This window comes from Halichoerus grypus, chromosome 2, assembly GCF_964656455.1.
Source record: "Halichoerus grypus chromosome 2, mHalGry1.hap1.1, whole genome shotgun sequence".
NCBI lineage: Eukaryota > Metazoa > Chordata > Mammalia > Carnivora > Phocidae > Halichoerus > Halichoerus grypus.
The window spans coordinates 176,288,847-176,310,100 of record NC_135713.1 but is presented as its reverse complement, the minus strand read 5'-3'; the positions used below and the strand labels follow the sequence as shown (position 1 = coordinate 176,310,100).

The window sequence follows — 21,254 nt, the reverse complement described above, 5'->3', positions numbered from 1 at the left end:
TGCATTGGACCTTGGGGTTTTGCCCTCGGACCTTTACTTGGACATAACCCGGAAACCACCCACTTTCTCAGTGTCCTTGGTTCCCAGTAGAATAAAATTGCTGAGGCAATGGCAGGAGAGATGTTTGGTGCTGTGGGATGACTAATGGAAACTTTGAGAGTTGAGGAGAAATTCTGGTAAAATTTACTGTCATTGTGAATTTTAGATGCAGCAGTCTGATTATGCCATTTGTTTCATTCATTTGCTTGCTTGCTTTTCAAACAGAAAAGTACTGAGCATCTATTTCTGGGCAAGGTATGGCAAAGGAAATCATTTCTCCCAAAAGAGCTGGCTAGCTTTGAGGGACCCTGCTGGTTGGGAACTTGATCCTTTGTATCATGCGTAGTCCCAAGCAAAGGGTGGTGTGGGGTTTGTTGCCTCTGTAGGTGGTGGGTCGCTTTTTGTTTTTTGTTTCAGATTATATTTGTTAGGGGGCGCGCAAGAGAGAGCAGGGGTGGGGCAGAGGGAGAAGCAGACTTCCCGCCGAGCAGAGAGCCCGATACAGGGCTCCATCCCAGGAACCTGGGATCATGACCTGAGCCGAAGGCAGACGCTTAACCGACTGAGCCACCCAGGCACCCCTCTAGGTGGTGGGTTTAAGTGTTGGAAGACTCCTGGAATCTGGAGATGGATGAGAAATACATACATGACTTGCTATAGTGACTTTGTAGAGGCTGAACGTTTCCTCCTCATTTAGCCCTTTATCTTGGTTGGCTCAGAAGAAGAGGCCCCTTAGGAGCCTTCTCCCTGGGGCTGCAGGTGGTACATCCTTAATCCTGGCCTCTTCTAGGGTTCCCTGAGAACGGTGATCATGCCAGTTTCTGAATGTTGGTGGAGGGTGCCTAAGGTAACTGCTGAGAACCCTGGGTGGATACTGAACCTCCAGCTCTGGAAAAGCATCAACACTGGGATCTCCAGTAGTTTCTTTCTCATAATTGGGCGTCTTGGCAATGATGGTAAGAAACAGAGAAGGGGTCATTTCTTCCTGTAAATACTGCCCTCTCTCTTGGGTGGCTGTTGGACTTGACTTGCTTTGCAGGAAGCCCTGTTCCATCAGCTAATGATATTCCCCTTATCTTGGCACTGCAGGCTGCTGAGAACCAGCCCTCGACCTCTGCTTGAGGGTCCTTCCTCTGAAGACATCACCAGTGTGTGGAGCCTGCCCCACACCCACCCCCTGCCAAACCACGGCCTTTACCTGTGTCTTCCGGTGTTTCCCGTGCGACCCGTCCTGTGGGAGTGCCTCGTGGGCCACTCCAGAGTTCACCCCACACTCAGCGGCGCCAATGGTGAAGATGACAAGATCCAAGACTTTCCAGGCATATCTGCCCTCCTGCCACAGGACCTACAGCTGCATTCACTGCAGAGCCCACTTGGCCAATCACGATGAACTCATTTCCAAGGTACATTTCCCTGTAGGCCTTCCTTGCCCTCCTCTGGGTTGGAGGACACTTCTGGCTCATAAGGTTGCACAGGCTTATTAGCTCTTCCGAAGAAACCAAGATATTTGTACTTTATTTTTTGTCCAGGGAGGGCTAACCTATGTGGCTATTTCACTCAATTGAGAGATAACTCTGAGCTGGAGGGCGGGTGTACTAGTTTTAATTTGTAATTTTGGAAATTAGATGTCATCCCTGTTGGAGGCTGGGGGGCTGGTGGCTCGCAGGCCGGAGGGGAGAGGGGCTGAGGAGTGATTGGAACCTCTCACTTGGCTGGCTTAGCTCAAGTTGGTGGGTGAACGCCATGGAGAGTGCTGCCTGACTGGAAAGAGAACTCTAGGAAAGGTGGTAGGGGCAGGATATCTTGTAGGAGGGGCTTCTTAGCTGAGATGAGAGGATGTTGCCTTCCAAGCTCCCTGGGAAGGTTATCAGACTGTTGAACTACTAATATGGGTGGCCTTTGGTGAGGACCAAAAGTGGCTTGGTAAAGAGATGACCCACTGGCCTCGGGACCTTTAGGGCTTCTACATGAGGTAAAATATGGTGTGATACTTGATCATAATCAGAAGAAAGAGTGGAACCCTATTTTCCCTGAAAAGCTTTAACAACTGCTTCCTAAAGTTGGGTTGGGGGGATTGTTAACCAATAAACCCAACATCCCAGTTGTGCAGTCCAGGAACTGGCTCCTTCAGGCAGCATTTTTAGGGGAGCTCCCTCCTTCCTGGCCCTAAATTCCCATGGGAGGAGAAACGGGATTTACTAGGCTGCATGAAAAGGAGAAAGAGATCATGGGGACCTTTTGACTTTAAAAAGAATCCTTCCTCAGGACCTAGACTTCATGCCATTAAAATAAAAAAAACCAACCTTTATACATACCCAAACTAAAAAAAAAAAAAATTTAGTGTTCTTGATTTGTTTACAAGAACTGTTAGAAAAGGTGGCATCACTTTTCTTTGCTCTGGTTTGGTAGTCCCAGCCAGAAAGGGATGAAGGATCAGTAGTTCTAGAACAGCCCTGTCTAGCTGGCTGATTTGACAGGAAGTGAAGGAGGGTGCTTGAACAACCATGTCTGTGGTTGTGGGGCTTCTCAAATCAGGACTGAGGACAGAAGTCCTCCTTCTAGGCCAATCCCAAGATCGAGCGTTACCACAGAGCTTGAACCCTGGAGCCCTCAGAGTCTTGGCCTCTGGCCTACTTTCACTTCTCTAGGCTTCTGCTGATTACTCTCCTTTATGCCATTTGTGTTCCAGCCAGCATCTTGTCTCAGATTCCTCTTGAATCTTTTGGGAACCCCTCAAGTCTGGAATTTTGGATGTGGGGAGGCTGTGTCAGTGAGGGAAGAGAGGAGTCAGTCCCCTTTGCTTTGGAATGGGGCCTATAAGCTTGGAGGGAAAATGTGAGCTGTCCTATTTCTGGAAATCTCCAGAGAAAATGGAAGCCAAAACATCTTTTTAATAGCAGGAAGAAGTGTTACGTATCATAAGAAATTGAGGTAACAATAAAATGTGTTCTAGCAACTTCTGTGTACTGAAAACTGCTACCTGACACTTTATAAATGTTATCTCACTTAACCCTCATAAGAAGACTTCAAGGTAGGTGATGTTAATCATATTTTCTGGATGGAGAAGTTGAGACTCAAACAGCCTGTCCAAGAATGCAAATTGGAGGCTCAAAGAAGAGAGAGCAATTTCTTTGAGCGTGTTCAAGATGGGTGTCTGGAAGAGGTGGTATTTGAGCTGGGCCTTGTAAGATGGACAGAGGGAACATGTGGAGATGGTAGTGGCCTTCAGTGTTGATGTTTGAAGCCTGGTATTCAGGGCCTTGGACAGTCGGGCCTTTTTGAGTGAGGTTTCTTGCCAGTTCCTTGCTTTATGTTCCAACCACTTGGAACTAAGCAACATCCCTGAATACGCAGATGGGGGTATTTCAGGCGTCTGTGCCTCAGCCGGCAGCAGTCCTTTTCCTTCACCTCTTTCCTCTCTCCCAGGAGCTTTTCTACATCCTCTTTTACCTGGGACCACATCTCCTAGTTTTGGATCTCCCCGGTCAGGACCCAACATGGCCAAGAGCTCACTAGATGATCAAATAGATGGGTGGAGCGTGAGCCTTGGGAGAAGACAAGTGATGAGCAAAAAAAGTCTTTGTTGGCCTCCTGTCCTCCTTCCTGCCCCTTCTGGGGCAGAAAGGCTCATTCACGAGTCCAGGCCAAAGTCAGCACAGGCTTCAGTTTCACTGAACTGGTGCACAGATGGCGTATGTTAGAGCTTGATGATTTAAAGAGGTGGGTTAAATGCCTGGCCGTGGGGAGGGAATGAGGGAACTGTGGCTGGCACTGCACAAAGCTTCCTTTATTTCACTCCACAGCCACCCCCGGCGTTAAATAATCTATAGATTCTTAGGCAGGTCCGCTTAACGGAAAGATCATTGCCCCAGCCCCCTCCTTGGAAAATGGGCCTTTCTTTTCGTTCTGTTTCTCTCTTCCATTTAAGAAAGTTCAGGGAGAGAATGTTTCTCCTGTTCTCCCCTCTTGACATAATCTCCTATGCGGTTTCAGAATCTGCCCAGTGGGAGTTAGGAGCTGGGAAGCAGATAACTAGAGCAGCAGTGTAATTAAATGATACTTTGTACTTGTAATAGAGCCTTTCATCTGGAAGCCTGACATTCTGTTGTTTGGTTTAAAAAAAAAATGTGAGTCTGACTTTATTGTGGAGAAGGCAACACAAAGGTCCAGAGAACTAAAGCTCTGAGTATATGGCTGGGGTAGAGAACTGGGAACAGAATCAGGACTTTGGGCTCCCATGGAAATGTGTCGTTGTAATGTTTTGAACAATTAGGGTCTCTACTGATGTGGTGGAAAGAATCCGGCACTAGCCTTTCTGCCTTCCCAGCTTGCTGTAAACCCCCAGAGGCCTCATTGCTTGGAATCAACTGTCCAACTTTTGAGTCTCAGTTTCTCACTAATAAAATGGGTGAAGTAATATTTGCTGCTGTGTGTAATGCCTAGTAGCGAGCACTTACTGTGTGCTTCCTTGTGCCATCCCCATTACAGTCCTATGAGATAGGCATACCTTATTTGAAGGTAGAGTGAGGAGGTTTACCTCACTGGGTTGTTATGAGACTGGATGAGATCATGGGTGTGTGTGGGTGGTTGGCAAATCACAAAGCTTCTCTGCAAATATAAAGTAGCCCCTTTGCTTCTTTTGGTTTTGCTGTCCAAAGGGGCTCTGGGGGGTGGTGGAGGGGATTGTGCTTGCCTAATACCAAGCAAATTTAGTCTAGCCAAGATGGTTTCATTTTAGAACCTGGAGTCCAGGAGTTGGATTTCTCAAAAGGCCATAGAAGCAAAGTTGTGTGTGTCTGCACAAAGGTAACAGAGTATTTTCTCTGTAGGATGGCGTTAGGGGGCCTCTCTGAATTGATGACGGAACTATCTAGGGAATGTGCTGAGACATCCTACATTTTCTTTCTTAGGGGGTGTTGTGATCTAAATGCTGGAGTGTTTGCATGCGGAGGTATTTTAAGTTGGCATGAGGAATTGCTCACATTGTTGTTTCTCACTTAATGGTGCAAGCCCTATTATAAAAATATACTTTGGTTATAAAATAATAATAGTTTCAGTTGGTACAGCTAGTTGCCCCAAGTGAGAACAATCTAATGCTCATTTCACTTCCTTTGCCTCCCTCCTGCTGACCCATCCCCCTTTAATGGCATTGTGGAATAGGCTATTTGGGAATGGTGAATTGGATTAATCTCTCACGAACTCACTTTGGGGATGGTAGCCTCATTCCAAGACACAGTTTGCTGTAGCATTCTGGGGCCTTGGAGGGAAGATGTTGTGGGAGGCTGTAGAGTGGGTGTCCAGTCCAGGGGGAAGGCAGAAATCTTTCCCTCACCATCCAGAGCTATAGAAGTTATTGCTGTGTCAGATCTTCGGGTCAGATTATCTCCTGGTGACAAATACAAAATTCCCAGAATTGCTGGTCATCTAGTCCAGCCTCTCTTTGTGAGGAAACAGGCCACGGGCAGCTCAGTGACTGGCCTGAGGTTCCACAGCCTCAGAGCCAGACCCGTCCATCGCATTCCCCCTCAACTGTGCTCCATGGGAGGAGCTCTGGCTGTTTTCAAGCACCAGGCCTCCTCCTGAGGCTGGGAGCTTTTAGGAGGATGGTTCTTTTGGTTCCCTATCGGGCTCCATTGGGCTTACAGTAGTAGCATTTTGGTTTTCCCTGCCTGCCTTAGATGTAAGATGTAGCATTGCTCTGAGAGAAGTGGCAGGGAGGAAGATGTTCTGAAGCCATGTATTGGTCTCATGGCTACCGAGGGGCCCACTCTACCTGCCATTTCCCACCTCTGCTTTTTTTTTTCTTAAGATTTTATTTATTTATTTGAGAGACAGTGTGTAAGTGAGAGAGAGAGAGAGAGAGAGAGCTCACAGGCTGGAGGAGGGGCAAAGGGAGAGGGAGAAGCAGGCTCCCTGCCTAGTGGAGAGCCCGTGGCAGGGCTCGTGGCAGGGCTCGATCCCAGGACCCTGCGCCGGAGGCAGCTGCTTAACTGACTGAACCACCCAGGCCCTCCACCTCTGCTTTGAGCACTAGTGTTCCACACCAGTGATTCTCAAAAAGACTTGTACCCCTAACACAGTGGCTTGGAGGTAGTGGACATGGAGGGGTGCTGGTATGGAGGTACAGAGATCTGTTCTGTCCTTTCCATTCTACTTATCAGGGATGTGTTTCTCTTAATTTATACCACCCACCAGCTTGTCTTTAAAGTATAATAAATATCCTGGAAAATTGATGTAAAAAATAAATACAAGAATAGAATATTTAAAAAGCCACTCATTCCTTTTTCTTTAAGTGTCTTGAAAATGTTACAGTGAAGTTTGGATTGTACGTAGTAGTACTGATGACTGGTGTGTCACATCAAGCGGCATAATTCACGAAGAATATGGACAAGAAAGTGTGGCTCTTGAAGATCATCCTGAGCTTTTCTAACTTGCAAACTGTATGTTGAATTCTAATTTTATGAACTGAGAGATTTCTGGTAGCCAATGGATATGTGACAATGACTTTTTACAGAAACTGTAATACAATAAAATTAGTATTTCTATTGAATTACTAGGAGAAAAAAAACTAGATTGTATATAAACCTGTAAATGTCTATATCATAAAAAGTGAAAATTTTGTTTCTGAAATAGTAGGACCTATGATTGTACCAGAGTGACTGATGGGTTTTAAGAAAAATGAGGTTGAGAACAACCGTGCTGGTAGGACCCACATCATAGTGTGTGTCTTTGCTTCTATGTTTGTAAGACATTGTTGAATGTTTGTTGGTTTACTAAAGAGCATTTCTGAGGTACAGCAAAGACAGAAGTGATAAATTATGGAAGAGTTCCAAAGTAAGCCAATAAGCCCCATTTAAAAACACATTCAATCAGTTTTTTGTTTTTGTTTTTTTTTTTAAGTAGGCTCCACACCCAGCATGGAGCCCCACATGGGGCTTGAACTGAGGACCCTGAGATCAAGACCTGAGCTGAGATCAAGAGTCCGGACACTTAACTGACTGACCCACCCAGGCGCCCCCACATTCAATCAATTTAGCTTTTGTAAAGAAAATTACATATCTAACCTAAAATGGCTGACTTTTCCCCAACTATCTGACCTTTGAAAGCCCTAATCTTCTAATGAAGTGTTATTTCTGGAGGAGGGTAAAAGAGTTATCTGTTGGTCCCTCAGGAAGGGGTGACAGGTGAACCAAGTCTATACAGAAAATCTGCAAACAAAGGGATATGGTTAGATGACAGTGTTCCTTGATGAAAAGAAACCATTTGGAGCTTGTAAGATGTAATATCTTATGCTATCTTCTCTCCATGGGGACAGAGATTGAATTACTTCAGGGTGAGATAAACCATAAATTAGGCTGGGATAATTTGTATAGCATGATTGTTCAAACATGGGACCACCTTATCTGGATCTCAGAGGCCTCTGGCAGATGTGGTAAATGGCAGTGGGCACTGTGCCTATACGTGCTGTTTTGTCTCATTGGCTCTGTGCTGTCATTGCCCATATTACTAAATACATACTCTGTGTGTGTGTATAGCACTCCAGTAAGTATTAGAATATTACCCTCAAGGATTTTATCCTCAAGGAACTTGGACTCTAGCTGGCAGATAGTAGCTTCCTAAGTCATCCCTTCTTGAAGTTTGTATTTCACCTCACGTTTATCTTAGAGCAGTTATCACGGTGTAACATGTCTCCATTAGCTTGTGAACTGCTTGAGGAGATAATTATGATACCATCTTTGTTTCTCTAGCACTCCACACAGCTCCTAAAGACTGCTGTAGATTTTCAGTGAATATACAAGTGAATGACTATGAGTACTGTAAACTGGGGAGATAGACGTAGAGGGTCTTAACTTGGGGTCCATGGACTGGCTTCAAGGGATCCTTGAAATTGTATGTTTTATTCTATGTAGAGTCCGTTTTTCAAGGGAGGGTTCCGTAGCCACCTTCAGGTTCTCAAAAGGTTGATCAAAGCCTTAAGATCCACCTGGGAAGACTTGGTAGAAGTGACTTTGAGATGTGCCTTGAAGCAAGAACTGAGACACGTAGAAATGGATGGGGAGGGGCCCGTAAAAAGAACAGTGTGAACAACAAAGTGGAGGCAGGAAGCATGCGGGGAGCAGCCCATTCTTTTAGGTTCGATATTGAGGAGCTGTGTGAAAACAGATCGAAGGAGTAGGTTGAAGCCAGGTTGTTGGAAGAATCCAAGTCCTGACGTTATATTGCTGGCAGTTGGGTGCTTCTGAAACTTCTGAGCAAGTAGTGACACGACCAGAGCTTTGCTTTGAGATGGCAAATGTTGTCAATGGTGTGGTCGGCAGAACTGCTGAAGAGAGACTGGAGATGGAGGAACCAGGGTGTAAGCGTTGCAGTGGCCTGTGGGTATTTGGGGCACATGATGGTTGTTCAGTGAAGATTTGTTGAGCATTGCTTGAGGAAGAAATACAAGCATTCTAAGGGTTGAAAAAATTCTGTAATTTATAGTTACGAATAAGAGGACTTGAGTTCAGAAGGTCACACTCTTTGGATGGGAGGCAGACCTGTCCCATAGTCATGCCTGCTCCCTGTGAAAATTAATGATGTAGGCACAAGTAGAATCGCTCACCCATTTCTTATCAGAGGAGCTGCTAGGGACCAAGTCTGGTGAATCATCCGTGTTTTTTGCTGCAGACTACAGGCAGCTGGAACATGAATCTGCTCAAATGTGATCCTTTCTATGTGGTTGCTTTAAATACCAAAAGGAAATGTTGACTTGAGCTATGAGGCGTACCCTGAAAATTAACTCCGTGGTTTGCAAATGCCTATAAGGTTCCAATCATAAGATTGGTTTGTACATTAGTGTCTTGGCATTCAGTAAGGATGCTGATGATTGCCAAGCTTGTGCACTTACTCAAAATCCAAAGAAACTCTTTTCAACAGGGTGTCTTCCCTGGGGACAAGCAGTAGGTGCAGGACCCTACCCCTGTGTTTTTGAGCACTGGCACTCGGTCTGTCTCTGGAATGGTAAAGCTGCACCATTGCTGGTTCGGCTGTTTTGTTTTTTTAGGGCCCGAACAGAATCCACCATTATATTCAGATTGTTGAGTTCAATAATATTTTTTTATTTCAAACAACATGCCAGGCTCTATGCCGAGTGCTAGGGTTAGAGAGATGAAATCACCATGATTCCTGTACTTAGCCTGTTATCTTCGGGGTGCATGGGAATGTAAGGCTCACTGTGGAGGACAGAAGAATGTTTACAGATGTGGTTGTGTTGGTGCCCTAAAAAAAACAGGATGAAAAATGTACATCGCTGCTTAACTACTATTTATCGAACGTCTACTATGTGCTAGGGATTCCTTTTACTCCATCACTTAATTTTACAACATCCCTTCAAGGTGGGAATTAAGTGACTTGCCTAAGGTCATAGGTTACCAAGAAGCTGTGTGGAATACATATCTAGATAGTTCTATGCCTTCTTTACCATAGCTTGACAGTCATACCTAGGTAGCTCCTTTTGGCATCAACTATCTTCTTCCCTTTTTTTTTTTTAAGATTTATTGTTTTTTCTTTTTAAAGATTTTATTTATTTATTTGTCAGAGTGAGAGTGAGTGTGCACAAGCAGGGGGAGTGGCAGGCAGAGGGAGAAGCAGACACCCCACTGAGCAGGGAGCCCGATGCGGGACTCGATCCCCAGACCCTGGGATCAGGACCTGAGCTGAAGGCAGACGCTCAACCGACTGAGCCACCCAGGCGCCCCATTTATTTTTTTTATAGAGAGAGTGAGCGAGCACATGCATGGCGGTGGGGAGGGGCAGAGGGAGAGGGAGAGAGAATCCCAAGTAGCCTGATGTGAGACTCGATCTCAGGAGCATGAGATCATGACCTGCACAGAAACCAAGAGTCCGATGCTTAACCGCCCGCGCCAGCCAGGCACCCCAGCTTCAACTGTTTTCTGGTCTCTCAGTAGTGTTGGTGGTAAATCCTGCCCTGTCTTCCCTCCTATCATTTCCCTTGCCTGAAGAGTCCTTGCTTTCTTTCTATTCACTTTATACCCATTCCTGAAGACTAGTTTAAGTATTTTCGAGGATTCTCTCCGTCCGTTGAACTCCTATGGAAGTTCACTGCCTGGTTGTTCACTTGGCAATGAATAATGACTGTCTTATAATAATATGGTCTGTGTTATTGTGGTTACCTGCACTTTTTACACATAATTGTCTTGCTTCCTAATACGATTCTGAATGACCTGGAGTCAAAGACTCTTCAGAATGTTAGAGCTAGAGGGGCCTTTGAACCTGGATTTTTCTACTTCAGCTCCTCATTTTACAGATTAGGAAACCAAAGCCCAGAGAAACTGAGTGCCTCTTGACTTTGTACTTTGCCACCTCCTCTCTGCCGCACCACCTACTGCCTCACACATAGCTGGTGCTTGTAGATGCTGGAGGCAGGCCTGGAGGAGAGGGCTGGCAGGGGTAGAACAAAAGTGTCAAGCTGTATGATCTTGGACAAGGCCGTTCTTTTTGGCTTTGCTTTTTCTTCAGCCACCAAATGAGGCACTAGTTCAGACTGTCATTAAAGTAAGTGTCCTTCCGCCTCTCCCATCTTCTGATTCTAATATAGCAGCAGCAGATGATACAAGGCAACATAACTTAGCAGGATTACAATGTAATCTCAGAGCAAGACTACCTGGGTTCAAATCCTGACTTCAGTAGTTAGGCAAGCTGAGTCATCTCTCTGTGTCTTAATGCCCTCATTGGGAAAATGGGAATAATAATAATACTAGATACCTAGAAGATTTTTGAGGAAATTAGCTGAGGTCATCAATATATAGTACTTCTCACAGTGCCTGACATAATAGGAAATGCTCCATAAAGGTCAGTAGTTGTTACCTCTGACTATTCATTAAGCAGAACCAAAGTGGCAAACATAACCAGATGCTGGCTCCCCAGCTGTCCGGGTTTATTGGCTCCTTCCTTCTTTTGGAGTCTCAGCTATTACCTGTTAGCTATACCCTTGTTAGTAGTCTTCTGAGACCTCTAGAATCATTGAATCTCTTGTTCCTTGTCATTCGGAAGGGACCAGCAGGTCTCCGGTGATAATGAAATAAGAGCAATAGCCTCCACTCTCGGACAGTGGTGGGGTTGGGCTTCCCTGCAAGCAGCCCTGAGGCCGCTCTAGAATTTAAATGGAAAAATCTGCCCCTGAGCCCTTCCCTTCTAGTCTGTCAGGTGGTGATTTTTCCTCCACCCGACACAGCCACCAGGCACAGAGACCTCAAACTGCTCTAATAGTAGCCCAGGCAGCCTTGGGTGTTGGCGCCATAGCCAGAGAATTGCTTGTCAATTTGGTTCACCCCGTGATGCTTCCTGGTGGGGATGGATGGAGGGAGGTTCTTTAAAAGGAAGCCATTTTCATTATTTTTAAAAAACAAAGCCCGAAAAGAATCTCTGATACTTTTGATTCCAAAGCACTCAGCTAGCTCCTGCGGGGAGGGTTTGACCTGGTGACCCAGAGTATTGTCTCTGGGGTCAGGGCTGCCAAGCCAAGGAGAGCTTTAGCTCTGGGTTTCCCTCCCCTCCCTTGCCTATTGCTAGTGGCTGGACTGTGACTCAGGGGCAGAGCGGGGAGGAGAGGAAGAGAGGAGGAGATGGCTCCACCAGCTGCTGCTAAAAACAACAACATCTAATCAGTCCATGAACTCCCTCCCCTCCAGACCACAGTGATGTTAAGAGGCAGAGCAGGTGGCACTGGCTCTCCCCTTCCCCCTACCCCCCAACACCTTTGGGCCTTTGAAGGGACAGCTTATATTGTCAAAAGGAACATGATCTAACTTTGGGGGACCAGGAAACTCCTTTTCCTCCCTGTTTGGGCTGGTCCCACCAATAGCATTTGCTGTAACTTGAACTCTCCAACAGATACATGAGCGGACAGAAAAGTTTTTCCTTGCCAAAACGAAAGATCCCAGAGTGAAACCTCCTGCATTAGACCCTACCATTGTTCCACGTTTTGTGAACTCCTCTTACGTGTTAGATATTGGGGAACACAGTGGCAAACAGGTGTATGCTCTGCCCTCACCCAGTTTGTGCCCGGTACTTCGGTCACTGGAAATCCCATTATCTGAAGAAGCAGCTGGTGGCACTAGAAGTGGGGATCCCCATCCCGAACCTGGTCCCCAGGGCTCCCCACAGCAGCTGAGAAACCAACATTTCCATAGTGCTTTCCATCCAATTTGCCTGATTTTCATGAGCTTCCCACCTGTGCACAGCTTTTTCCCTGACTGTCCCAATCCTCCACTGCAGTGTTAGCCTGGGCTATCCCAGCCGAGTGAAAGTACCAGCTAGGCTCTTGAAGTTCAAGGTGGCCAGTGAATTAGACCCGCGGTTCTCTGATGTGGATTTGGAGGAATGTCTGTTCTCAGGAACAGGCCTCTAACCCTTGGGTGGTGGTTGCTTTGTTTACTTCTGAAAGCTGCATGGTTTTGCCCTCAGCCCCTCCCCTCTAGATGCAGAATGTTCCAAATGACAAGTAGGGCTCTGGAGAGCCCTTTCAGGTTGCCCCCAGACAGATTCACCCATGCAACTGAAGGAGAGAGGAAGCAGGAGAAACCCGACTTACTGGAGCTCCTTAAGCTCCAAGTCCCCATATTTCTTGATCCCCACTTCAGCAGGAGAAAGAAAAAGCAAAGTATATATCTGTGGGGGAGGAAAGCTCCTCCCTGTCTGTCTCCTTCTCTGTAAAAACAACAGGCCAGTCTGCCCTGGGCACTGTGGGGGCAGGTGCTGGGTAAATACACAAGGAAGGAAAGCCGATAAGATAAGGTCTGACAAATCTAGGTCACCAGGCTGCTGCCAGGCACCTGTGTGACTGGTCACCTTGAAACTGACAGGAGGGAGGATGGACTTCCGTTCCGGGGCACAGACAGGCTCACTTCCCAGGCCTTTGTTTTATGTCTTTATTTAATAAACACTTGTTGAGCACCACTATATCCCAGGCTACGGGCTAGGTGTTTCAGGCCCCTGTGTGTGTCTGTCAGGCAAAAATCTCCTGGATTCCAGGCCTGTAACCAGTGCTAAAAAAAGAAATGACATCATGCAAAAGCCAGTTGGTCCACTAACTTCTAGGATGGGGGCAACCAGTCTCATGGTTGAAGGGAGGGGCTCTTTGGCGTCTTCGTTCCCTCTGCCTTCAGCTAAATCAGGGGTCAGCAAACTTTTCTGTGAAGGCCTGATAGTAAGTATTTTAGGCTTTGCTGGCCATATGGTCTTAACCACCCAACTCAGCAGCCATAGAGAATACATAAACAAACGAGCATGGCTGTGTTCCAGTGAAATACGTATGAAACGGGTGAGAGGCTCAATTGGGCCCTTGTGCATTATTTGCTGATTCCTAGGATACAAAACGGGAATGAATGTTGTGAAGTGAATGTTGGAGAAATGGGTTTATGTGATTTCAGGAGGATTCTAAAACCAACACGGTGGTTACAGTTGGTATGGATGGTGTAGGAGCTGATGCACTGTGTTCATCAACTAGCCCCGCTTGACACTCTGGTGTCAGTTCGCTGTTCAGGCCAAACTTCAGCCTCAGCCATCATGCACCCCAGGTTCCCACCAAAGGTTACAAGGTGACTAAGCCAGATGGTGCACATAGTTTCACACAGTCTCATCACTCTCATGGGAAAACTGTGTGAGGCCCTGCATCCAGGAGTCTGTGGGATCATTTTAAAAGCCCTGAATGAAGGGTTAAGCCACCTCTGCTCGAGGCCTGGCCCTGGCACTAACTACTCAGTGTGCATCGAGTGAGTTACGTAACCTCTCTGCGCATTCAGCACATACTGAACACTGCTGTATGAGGCGTTGGGGAAACAGCAATGGACACATGAAAATGTTGGCCCTTAAGTAGCTTATGATCTAATGGGGAAGATAAACAGATAAATGATTATAAGATGTAGTGAAACACAGGCTTTGAGGAGGTGTTTGTTCATTCAGGATGCTATAGGGGCAAAGAGCAGGATGAGTTTTTTTTAAGTGAACAACAAAAGGGGGGGTTCATTCTGAGCAGAGGCAGAGAAATAGCCTAGAGGAGATCAAGCTTAAGGAATCACAGGAAGAGATGGAGAGGGTGAGAGGGGGAAGCAGGAGGTCAGCAGGGGTGCCTTGTACAAGGCCCAGAAGGCCCAGCTAAGGAATTTAGATTCAGTTTTGTATGCTGTGGGGAGCCATGAAAAGCACTTTTAGGCAAGGGAGTGACAGCATTTGATTGAGATTGGACTAGAATATTATAACATGGCCTATTTCGTAAAGTCAACTTCTCTAGCTTCTAGAAACTATATATCCATGAGCTTTGTGTGGGCAGGAATGTTGATATTATATAAAGTTAATAAACACTGATAATTAAACCAGTGCTGTAATTCATAAGCAGGCTCATTTCCTCCCTGGTGATGCCTTCAGTTAAAGAGCAGCCAGATAAATCACTGGCGAACACCAAGCACCCGTAACTCTGAGAAGAGGGCCTTTCAGACTTCTCTGGTTTGCTGGGCCAGGTATTCCCTTTTGTGTGACCCTCTTGGCTGGCTTCTTGAAGCTCACTGAGTCATCATGAGGTGGCAGTTGCAACCCCACATTTATGAGTTTTTCTATTACGTTGAAGTGAGAACTGAGTTGCAGAACTCACACGGCTTTTGGTGTAGTCATGGGGTTTGGGAACAGGGCAAAGTGAAGGGGAGAAATAGACGGCTTCTGCACTCTTGCTGTGTGTTAGCATACACCTGAATGTGGTGGAAACTGGCCTGAGAAAATGGGGATACTTGGGCAGAGATTCCCAAATCTGACAGCACATCAGAATAACCTGGGATAAAAAAGGCCTATCTTCAGGACCTACCTCCAGAAATTCCTATTCTGTAAGTCTGAGTGTGACTGGGAATAAAGGCCCTGCCTAGGGGAAGGAAACAAGTTACTGTGGACACAAGATTCAAGGAGGCACCCACTCTCAGGGCTGTCCAAGTGCAGGGGCAGCACCTCAGAGCAAGGGCCTCCTTAAAAATGCTGTGTTAACTTCCTGGCTTGCCTGCCCCTAGTCCCAGCCTTCTAGCCTCCTTAGCACTTCGAAAGTAGCCAGGGCTTGCTGTCTACCTTCTAGCCCTTTGCACTCCCTGAAGGGACAAAGGGTGTGTGTGCATGTTTTGGTTTTTTTTTTTTTTAATAAGATTTATTTATTTGAGAGCGAGAGAGCACAAGGCGGGGGGGGGGGGGGGGAAGGGGAGGGTTAGAAGGAGAGAATCTCAGGCAGACTCCCTGCCAAGCACTGAACCAGACCCCCTAAGCAGGTCACTGAGCCACCACCCAGGCACCCCGCAAAGGGTGGTTTTGACTAACATTTGTTTGAAAAAGGTAAGAGTTCTTTGGAGACCTTCTAATAATGATAATAGTCATCATTTTACTGAGTGCTAACTAAATACCAGCACAGTCCGGGGCACTGTTGATGTGACTCACAACTTTGTCTCATATTGACCCAGGGAGAAATGTACTACCATTGTGACCATTTTGGGATGAAGAAAGCAAGGCTTAGCCAAATTGAATTGATCAAGGGGACCCAGTTAGGAAATGGTAGAACCAGAATTGGAATTCAGGCATGACCCCCAGATCATACCCCTAAGTGCTCTACCACACTATTTCTTGCTCTAAATTCGCAGAGAAGCCCAGCCCAGCCTACTCTCTTGGTGCTTCTCAGGCTATATATGCCTGACTCTGAAATCTCCAGGTAACCCCCTGTTCCTGGGGTCTCGAACTCGCACCAAACATGGCACCCTATGGTCTCTTTTTTGTTTGTTTTTTGTTGTTGTTGTTTTTTAAGATTTTATTTATTTGCCAGAAAGAGAGAGAGCACAAGCAGAGGGAGGGGCAGAGGCAGAGGAGAAGCAGGCTCCCTGCTGAGCAGGGAGTCCGATATGGGGCTCAATCCCAGGACCCTGAGATCGTGACCTGAGTGGAAGGCAGATGCTTAACTGACTGAGCCAACCAGGTGCCCCTGTTTCTTTTTTTTTAAAATAGGGTTTTTGACCCATAGAGCCATGGCAAACAGGAAGGGATGGAGAGAGAGCATAGGTAATTCTCAGCAGGGGCAGAAGAAGAGTTATTCTTTCTTAAGCTGTTTACTAATTAGCTCCTTTTGCTCCTGAAACCAGAAAGAAGAGGAACTCAAGAGTCAGCAGGGCTCAGAAGCCCTAATTAATTTGTGGTCCAACTGGGTCAGGGAGAGTGACCCTATGCAGTGCCCCCTCCCCCCCCCCCCCCCCCCCCCCCCCGGGACTTGTGTGCTCCAGCTCACTAGAGCAGAGTTCCACAGCACTGGGGGGAGGGATTCCACCCTGGGAGTTAGATCTCCTGTGAAACACATGTCTGCCTATTCAGTCCCTTCCTCCCTGACCCTCTGGCGGGGCTCCTGCTGGTGTTAAGTTGCCCCAAATACTCAGTCTCTTATTTCACATAGTCAGGCAAAGATCCCACAGCCAAGGTGCCCTTTCAGCTTAGCTTTCCCATTGGCTGCTCTCTGACAGATAAGCTCCTAAGAGGAGGGAAGAGGGAGGGTGGAGAGGTGGGTAAAACCTGGAGCAGACCCCTTTGTCCCTTTGTCATGCTGCATAATGGGTCCTGCAGCTCCCCAGGATCGTGTTTGATGGGGCAGGCCCTGGGTGGTGGCTAGCCAGACAGCCTGTCTTTTATTGGTAGATGGTACTTCACTTGGCTGAGGCACAATTGTACATATGCTTAGACTTTACCTTAGGGTGGAAATTGGAGGCTGAAATTTTTTAAGTGTCAAGAGACAAGGAAACTCTGTGTTCGATGAGTGGGCTGGGAGAATGCAGGGGCTCCTGAGCCAGGCTCGGTTTCTGCATAATCTGCCATGGCCGTGCCTGACTCCCTGTCTGTCCAGACCTTGCAGAGATGTTTCATTCCTTGGACTGGCTGGAACTGAGACATGAGTGCTGCTACTAGTCAGGAGGGGGAAGAAGCCAGTGGACAAAATGTTCCTGGGCCTGGATGACCAGCCACAGCACAGGCTGAGTCGCTGGGAACTGAGATGAAATCTTTCCTCTTTCTTTAGCCAACCCATATCTTGAGTAACAGATGAGTTACTGCCAGATGAGCTGGTTTTAATTTACCTTTTTTGAAGAGATAGATGCACTTGAAATAAAAATGAGCAGGAAGTTTGCACAGTTAGCTTTGCCTGGCTCACTGCTGTGGGGAATGAACATGTACTCCTAGACTTACACATCTTCTCTCTTCCCTGTCATCTTCAACCAGAACAAATCCCTGGAACCCGGTTATAGGGATTATTATGTTATATGGATTTAGTTGATATTTCAGACAGGAAATTTCCTCAAGACGAGGTCCTCAACCATAGCCTCCAAACACAACCTTGCAGGTAGGTGCCAGCATGCTAGAACCCAAGAACTGGGCAGGGATGGATAAGTTGGTCTTGAGTATCCAGAGACTATTTTAAAATGTGTACAGAAAGGTAGCAATTAAATGTTTGTCTTGGAATAAGCCTGGCCTCTGCATTCTCCCAGGAGCCTTCGCCTAGGGAAGATGATTAAAAATAGATCTGAGTAGCACTTCCTGCTTGGCAGATGGCTGATAGCAAATGCTAGGGCTTGCAGCTGACCTTTCCTTTCTGAAATCTGCTCCGTGTTTCCATGATGCTAATTGAGCCCCTCTCTAGACCTAATCAAAGAGCTGGCTGCAAAAAAACAAGGTTTGCTGTCCTGGCTGGGCTCAGTTCATGGAGCAACTTGGAAGTGCTGGAATTTGCATGGAAACACCCACTCTGTGGTCCAACTGGCTGGTCCTTGTTTAAAAACTAACAAGTTCTGCTTTTAAATTTGCTGCCCGGTGCTGTTAAGGATCCCACACCCTCTCCACCCCCATCAATAAGGAAAAATTAGTGGAAAGGGGAGTGGTAAGAATGCCGTGTTAGATGTGTGCACAATAGACAATGCTTACACTCAGCCAAAAGAGAGGCAGGGATTTCTTGAGACTTGGCTTCCAGGGGTGGTTCTGTCCCCATCAGCTGTTGTCTTTCCTCACTTAATAAAACACAGATAATACTTGAGACAATGCCCTGACGTGGTATCAAACTATGGAAGACACAAGATACGGTTGCAAACATCTAGGGACCACTGCTGAGTTCTCGTGGATTTATTAGCCTCTCCTAGGAAGGAGATGGGGATGTAGATGGGTCTTGCTGAGACTGACTATGCTAAGTGCTCTTATTTCTTCAGTGGGAAAGCCCCCCTGCTCTATCAGCAACCCTAGAATGTTCTCATCCTCTTCAGTTCCATCTACGTTCTCAAAAACTCCTTTCACATCCATAATGTGTCACAATGATATATATTGTTTGATACATACTTTGTGTATTTTAGTCCTGTTTTCTAGTTAGATTATAAGCAACTTCAGGACAGAGCTGGCTTGCTATGTTCTCCTTGGTGACCGGCAAGGTCTGAGACATAGCTGCTCATTAGATAGTTGTTGACTTATAATTATGGAGGCACAGTATTCCTCATTATGATATATCACAAGATTCTAAGCTACACCCTTATTATTGGACATTTAGATTTCTCCCCAGTTTTTAAATCGTAGACTACATTCATGTACAAAACTGTTTTGTCTGGGAAATGATTTTCCAATGCCTGATATTTCACAATGTGCCTGGGGCTTTAGCGTTGGCCAGGGAAGAAGGTTGAGCACCAGAATAAATGAAAAGGATTTAAGTCTCTATGTCTTGAGGGTGAGAGTCCTAAAATAGGAATTGTCAGATAAGATAGGCCAGCTGATGAACAGAAAAGACTTTTTATGCAGATAAACAGGAAGTTTAAAAACATAGGAGAAGAGGTCTAACTCTGAGTCAGAAACGCTCGTTTAAAGTGTGAGGCGTTTACTCTCTTGAGAACGTGGACTCACAGAATGTTCACCCTCGGAAGAGACCTTACTCAACCCCCTCATTTCACAGATGATGCAACTCCCAGTTCAGAGGATCAGGGATCTGCCCAAGGACATCATGCTGCTGGAGGCGGACGATCTAGCCTTGTCTGGCAGGGGTGGGAGTGAGTGAGCTGGTTATTCTGACCCAGTCATGTTCTGTTTCTAGAAGGAGTACCTTGAATCACCAGTGCCCGGCTTTTGCACTTTGGCAAGCACCTTATCCTCATTTATATGGTCCTGTCTCTTTCATAAGAGCCTTTTGGCTGTGATTTCTTCAAGCCCCACCATGGCCCTTTTAAATAACATTGTCTCTTCCTTCATTGCTATTTGTTATCACTAGACTCCTAAGCCCAGTCTCTTGGGTGGGGGCAGTGGTGTATGAATATAGGGTTTAAGTGTAGATGTATACTACTATGCTCACTGGAGGAAAGCCTGATGCTGGATAGCTGCCGCAGTGGGGAGTAACACATTAGTTAACCTACTTTAGTGTGTGCAACCCGAAGTCCAATTGTTTAAGGCCCTGTGCTATGATTAGCATTTCCAGGAGAGCAAAGTGTTGAAGGTGTTTAGAGAACACATAATAGGAAATGAAAAATGAGGTTTAGAAGATAGTGGTATTAAGGAGGGCAGGTATTGCATGGAGCACTGGGTGTTATACGCAGACAATGAATCATGGAACACTACATCTAAAACTAATGATGTAATGTATGGTGACATAACATAATAAAATAAAATAAAAAAAAAAAGATAGTGGTAGACTTGGTAAGGGTACAGCCATGCCACGTACAGACATTTGAAGGAAGTGGTAGAAGAATGGCACCATTTATGAAAGCCTGTTCTATGCCAGCCACTTTACTTTCTTTGAGGTGGGTATTGAGATCCCATTTGGCAGATGAGGAACTTGAGGCCAGAGAAGTGAATATACCCAAGAGCACATGGTAGAGAAAGTGTCACAATTGGGAATTGTATCTAGTTCATACAACTATATCGTTCTTCCATTATATCAGGGTCCTAACCTGGGAGAAGTTCAGCTGGTACAAGGAAACCTTGATATGAGCTTTAAAGCTATCACTCGAAGTGTTACTTGGCACCAGAGGATATAAAGATGGGGCATTCAGGGAGCTCTCAGGAGACAGTTCAGCTCATACAAGGAATTTTGGTAGAGTCAGAGCGACTGGACGTAAAATGGGCCTCCTGGGGAGGTAGCAAATTCCCTATCCCTGGAAGAGGTTTGGTAGAAATGAAGATTAGAGCCATGTATCAGATGAGTGGCTGATCTTTGAAGATCCTTCAAGTTCCAGTGGTCTATGAAATTAAAGCTGGACTAAGTCATACGTGTGTTTTGTTTTGTTTTGAGATCCTCTGCTATACCCAAAATGCAATCCACTGCATGAGATTCCTACAGACTGCCATTAGTTAAATCTTTCTTTCTTTTTCAGCTAACTCCCCAAGCATTTTTCTGGGTTTTCTGCTCATTCTTTGCCATGACGTCCAGGTGCCAAAGAAGGGATTTTAAGGGCTTCTTTGCTTTTAATTTTTTTTTTCCCCCACAGGTTGTGAAATGAGAATCATTCATTCAGGAGTGAGCTGGGAAAGCTGTTTTCAGGCTGGGTGGCAGAGACCATTCCTTTGGTGGTCTTCAATCAGTCTTAAGCATTGTAGGTTTACAAATTTAATTTTACTTCTCCACTCAAGAGTAGCCAAGCTCTGGTGAAGCAGTTCACCTAGCACAACTCACAGGAATTTAATTGGTAGACCAGAATTCTAATTCACTAATTTACAGTGGAACAGATAATCCCAAAAGCTTGGACTGTGTGTTGTCTTCCTTGAAGGTAAACCCACTTGAGCGAGAGAATTAAATTTAGGCAGTTGCTAAGTAAATATGGAATCAGAGCAGAGGAAGTTGAATAGCCTAAGAGATTTTTATCAATTCTGACAGCTAGATCCATCCTTCTTCATCAAAGAGACAGATTTTCCAGGTGAACATGCTCTAGAAAAATCTTGGGACTTGGAGTCAAAAGCCATAGATTTATGTTCTGACCTTGAATTATAAGCTATGTGAAACTGGGAAAGTCACTCAAACAGCTCTGGGTTTCAGTTTCCTCTGCTCTTTTAGAGATTGAATCAGTTAATGTATGGGAAAGGGCTTTGTATACTCCGGTGTCCTATATACATGTTAGCATTAGTCTAATTGTGTTAGGCTCCTTTCTTTTAGGGAGTCCCTTGGACAACAGCCTTGGTGTCCCATCTTCATTCTCCCC

The 21,254-nt window shown here is 45.9% G+C and overlaps 1 protein-coding gene across 4 annotated transcripts in view; it reads left to right on the top strand.

Moving 5' to 3' along the window:
* Positions 1–21,254, top strand: part of YPEL2 (yippee like 2) — a 61,966-nt gene that overhangs the window by 19,373 nt on the left and 21,339 nt on the right. For 3 of the 4 annotated variants that reach the window (XM_036106116.2, XM_078064474.1, XM_078064485.1), the window contains one exon: positions 1,129–1,442. In XM_036106116.2, coding sequence (XP_035962009.1) covers positions 1,326–1,442 — 117 coding nt within the window. In that variant the 5' untranslated portion in view covers positions 1,129–1,325. Of the gene's footprint in view, positions 1–829; positions 996–1,128; positions 1,443–21,254 lie in introns of all 4 variants that reach the window. The other variant, XM_078064467.1, reaches the window with a different exon arrangement.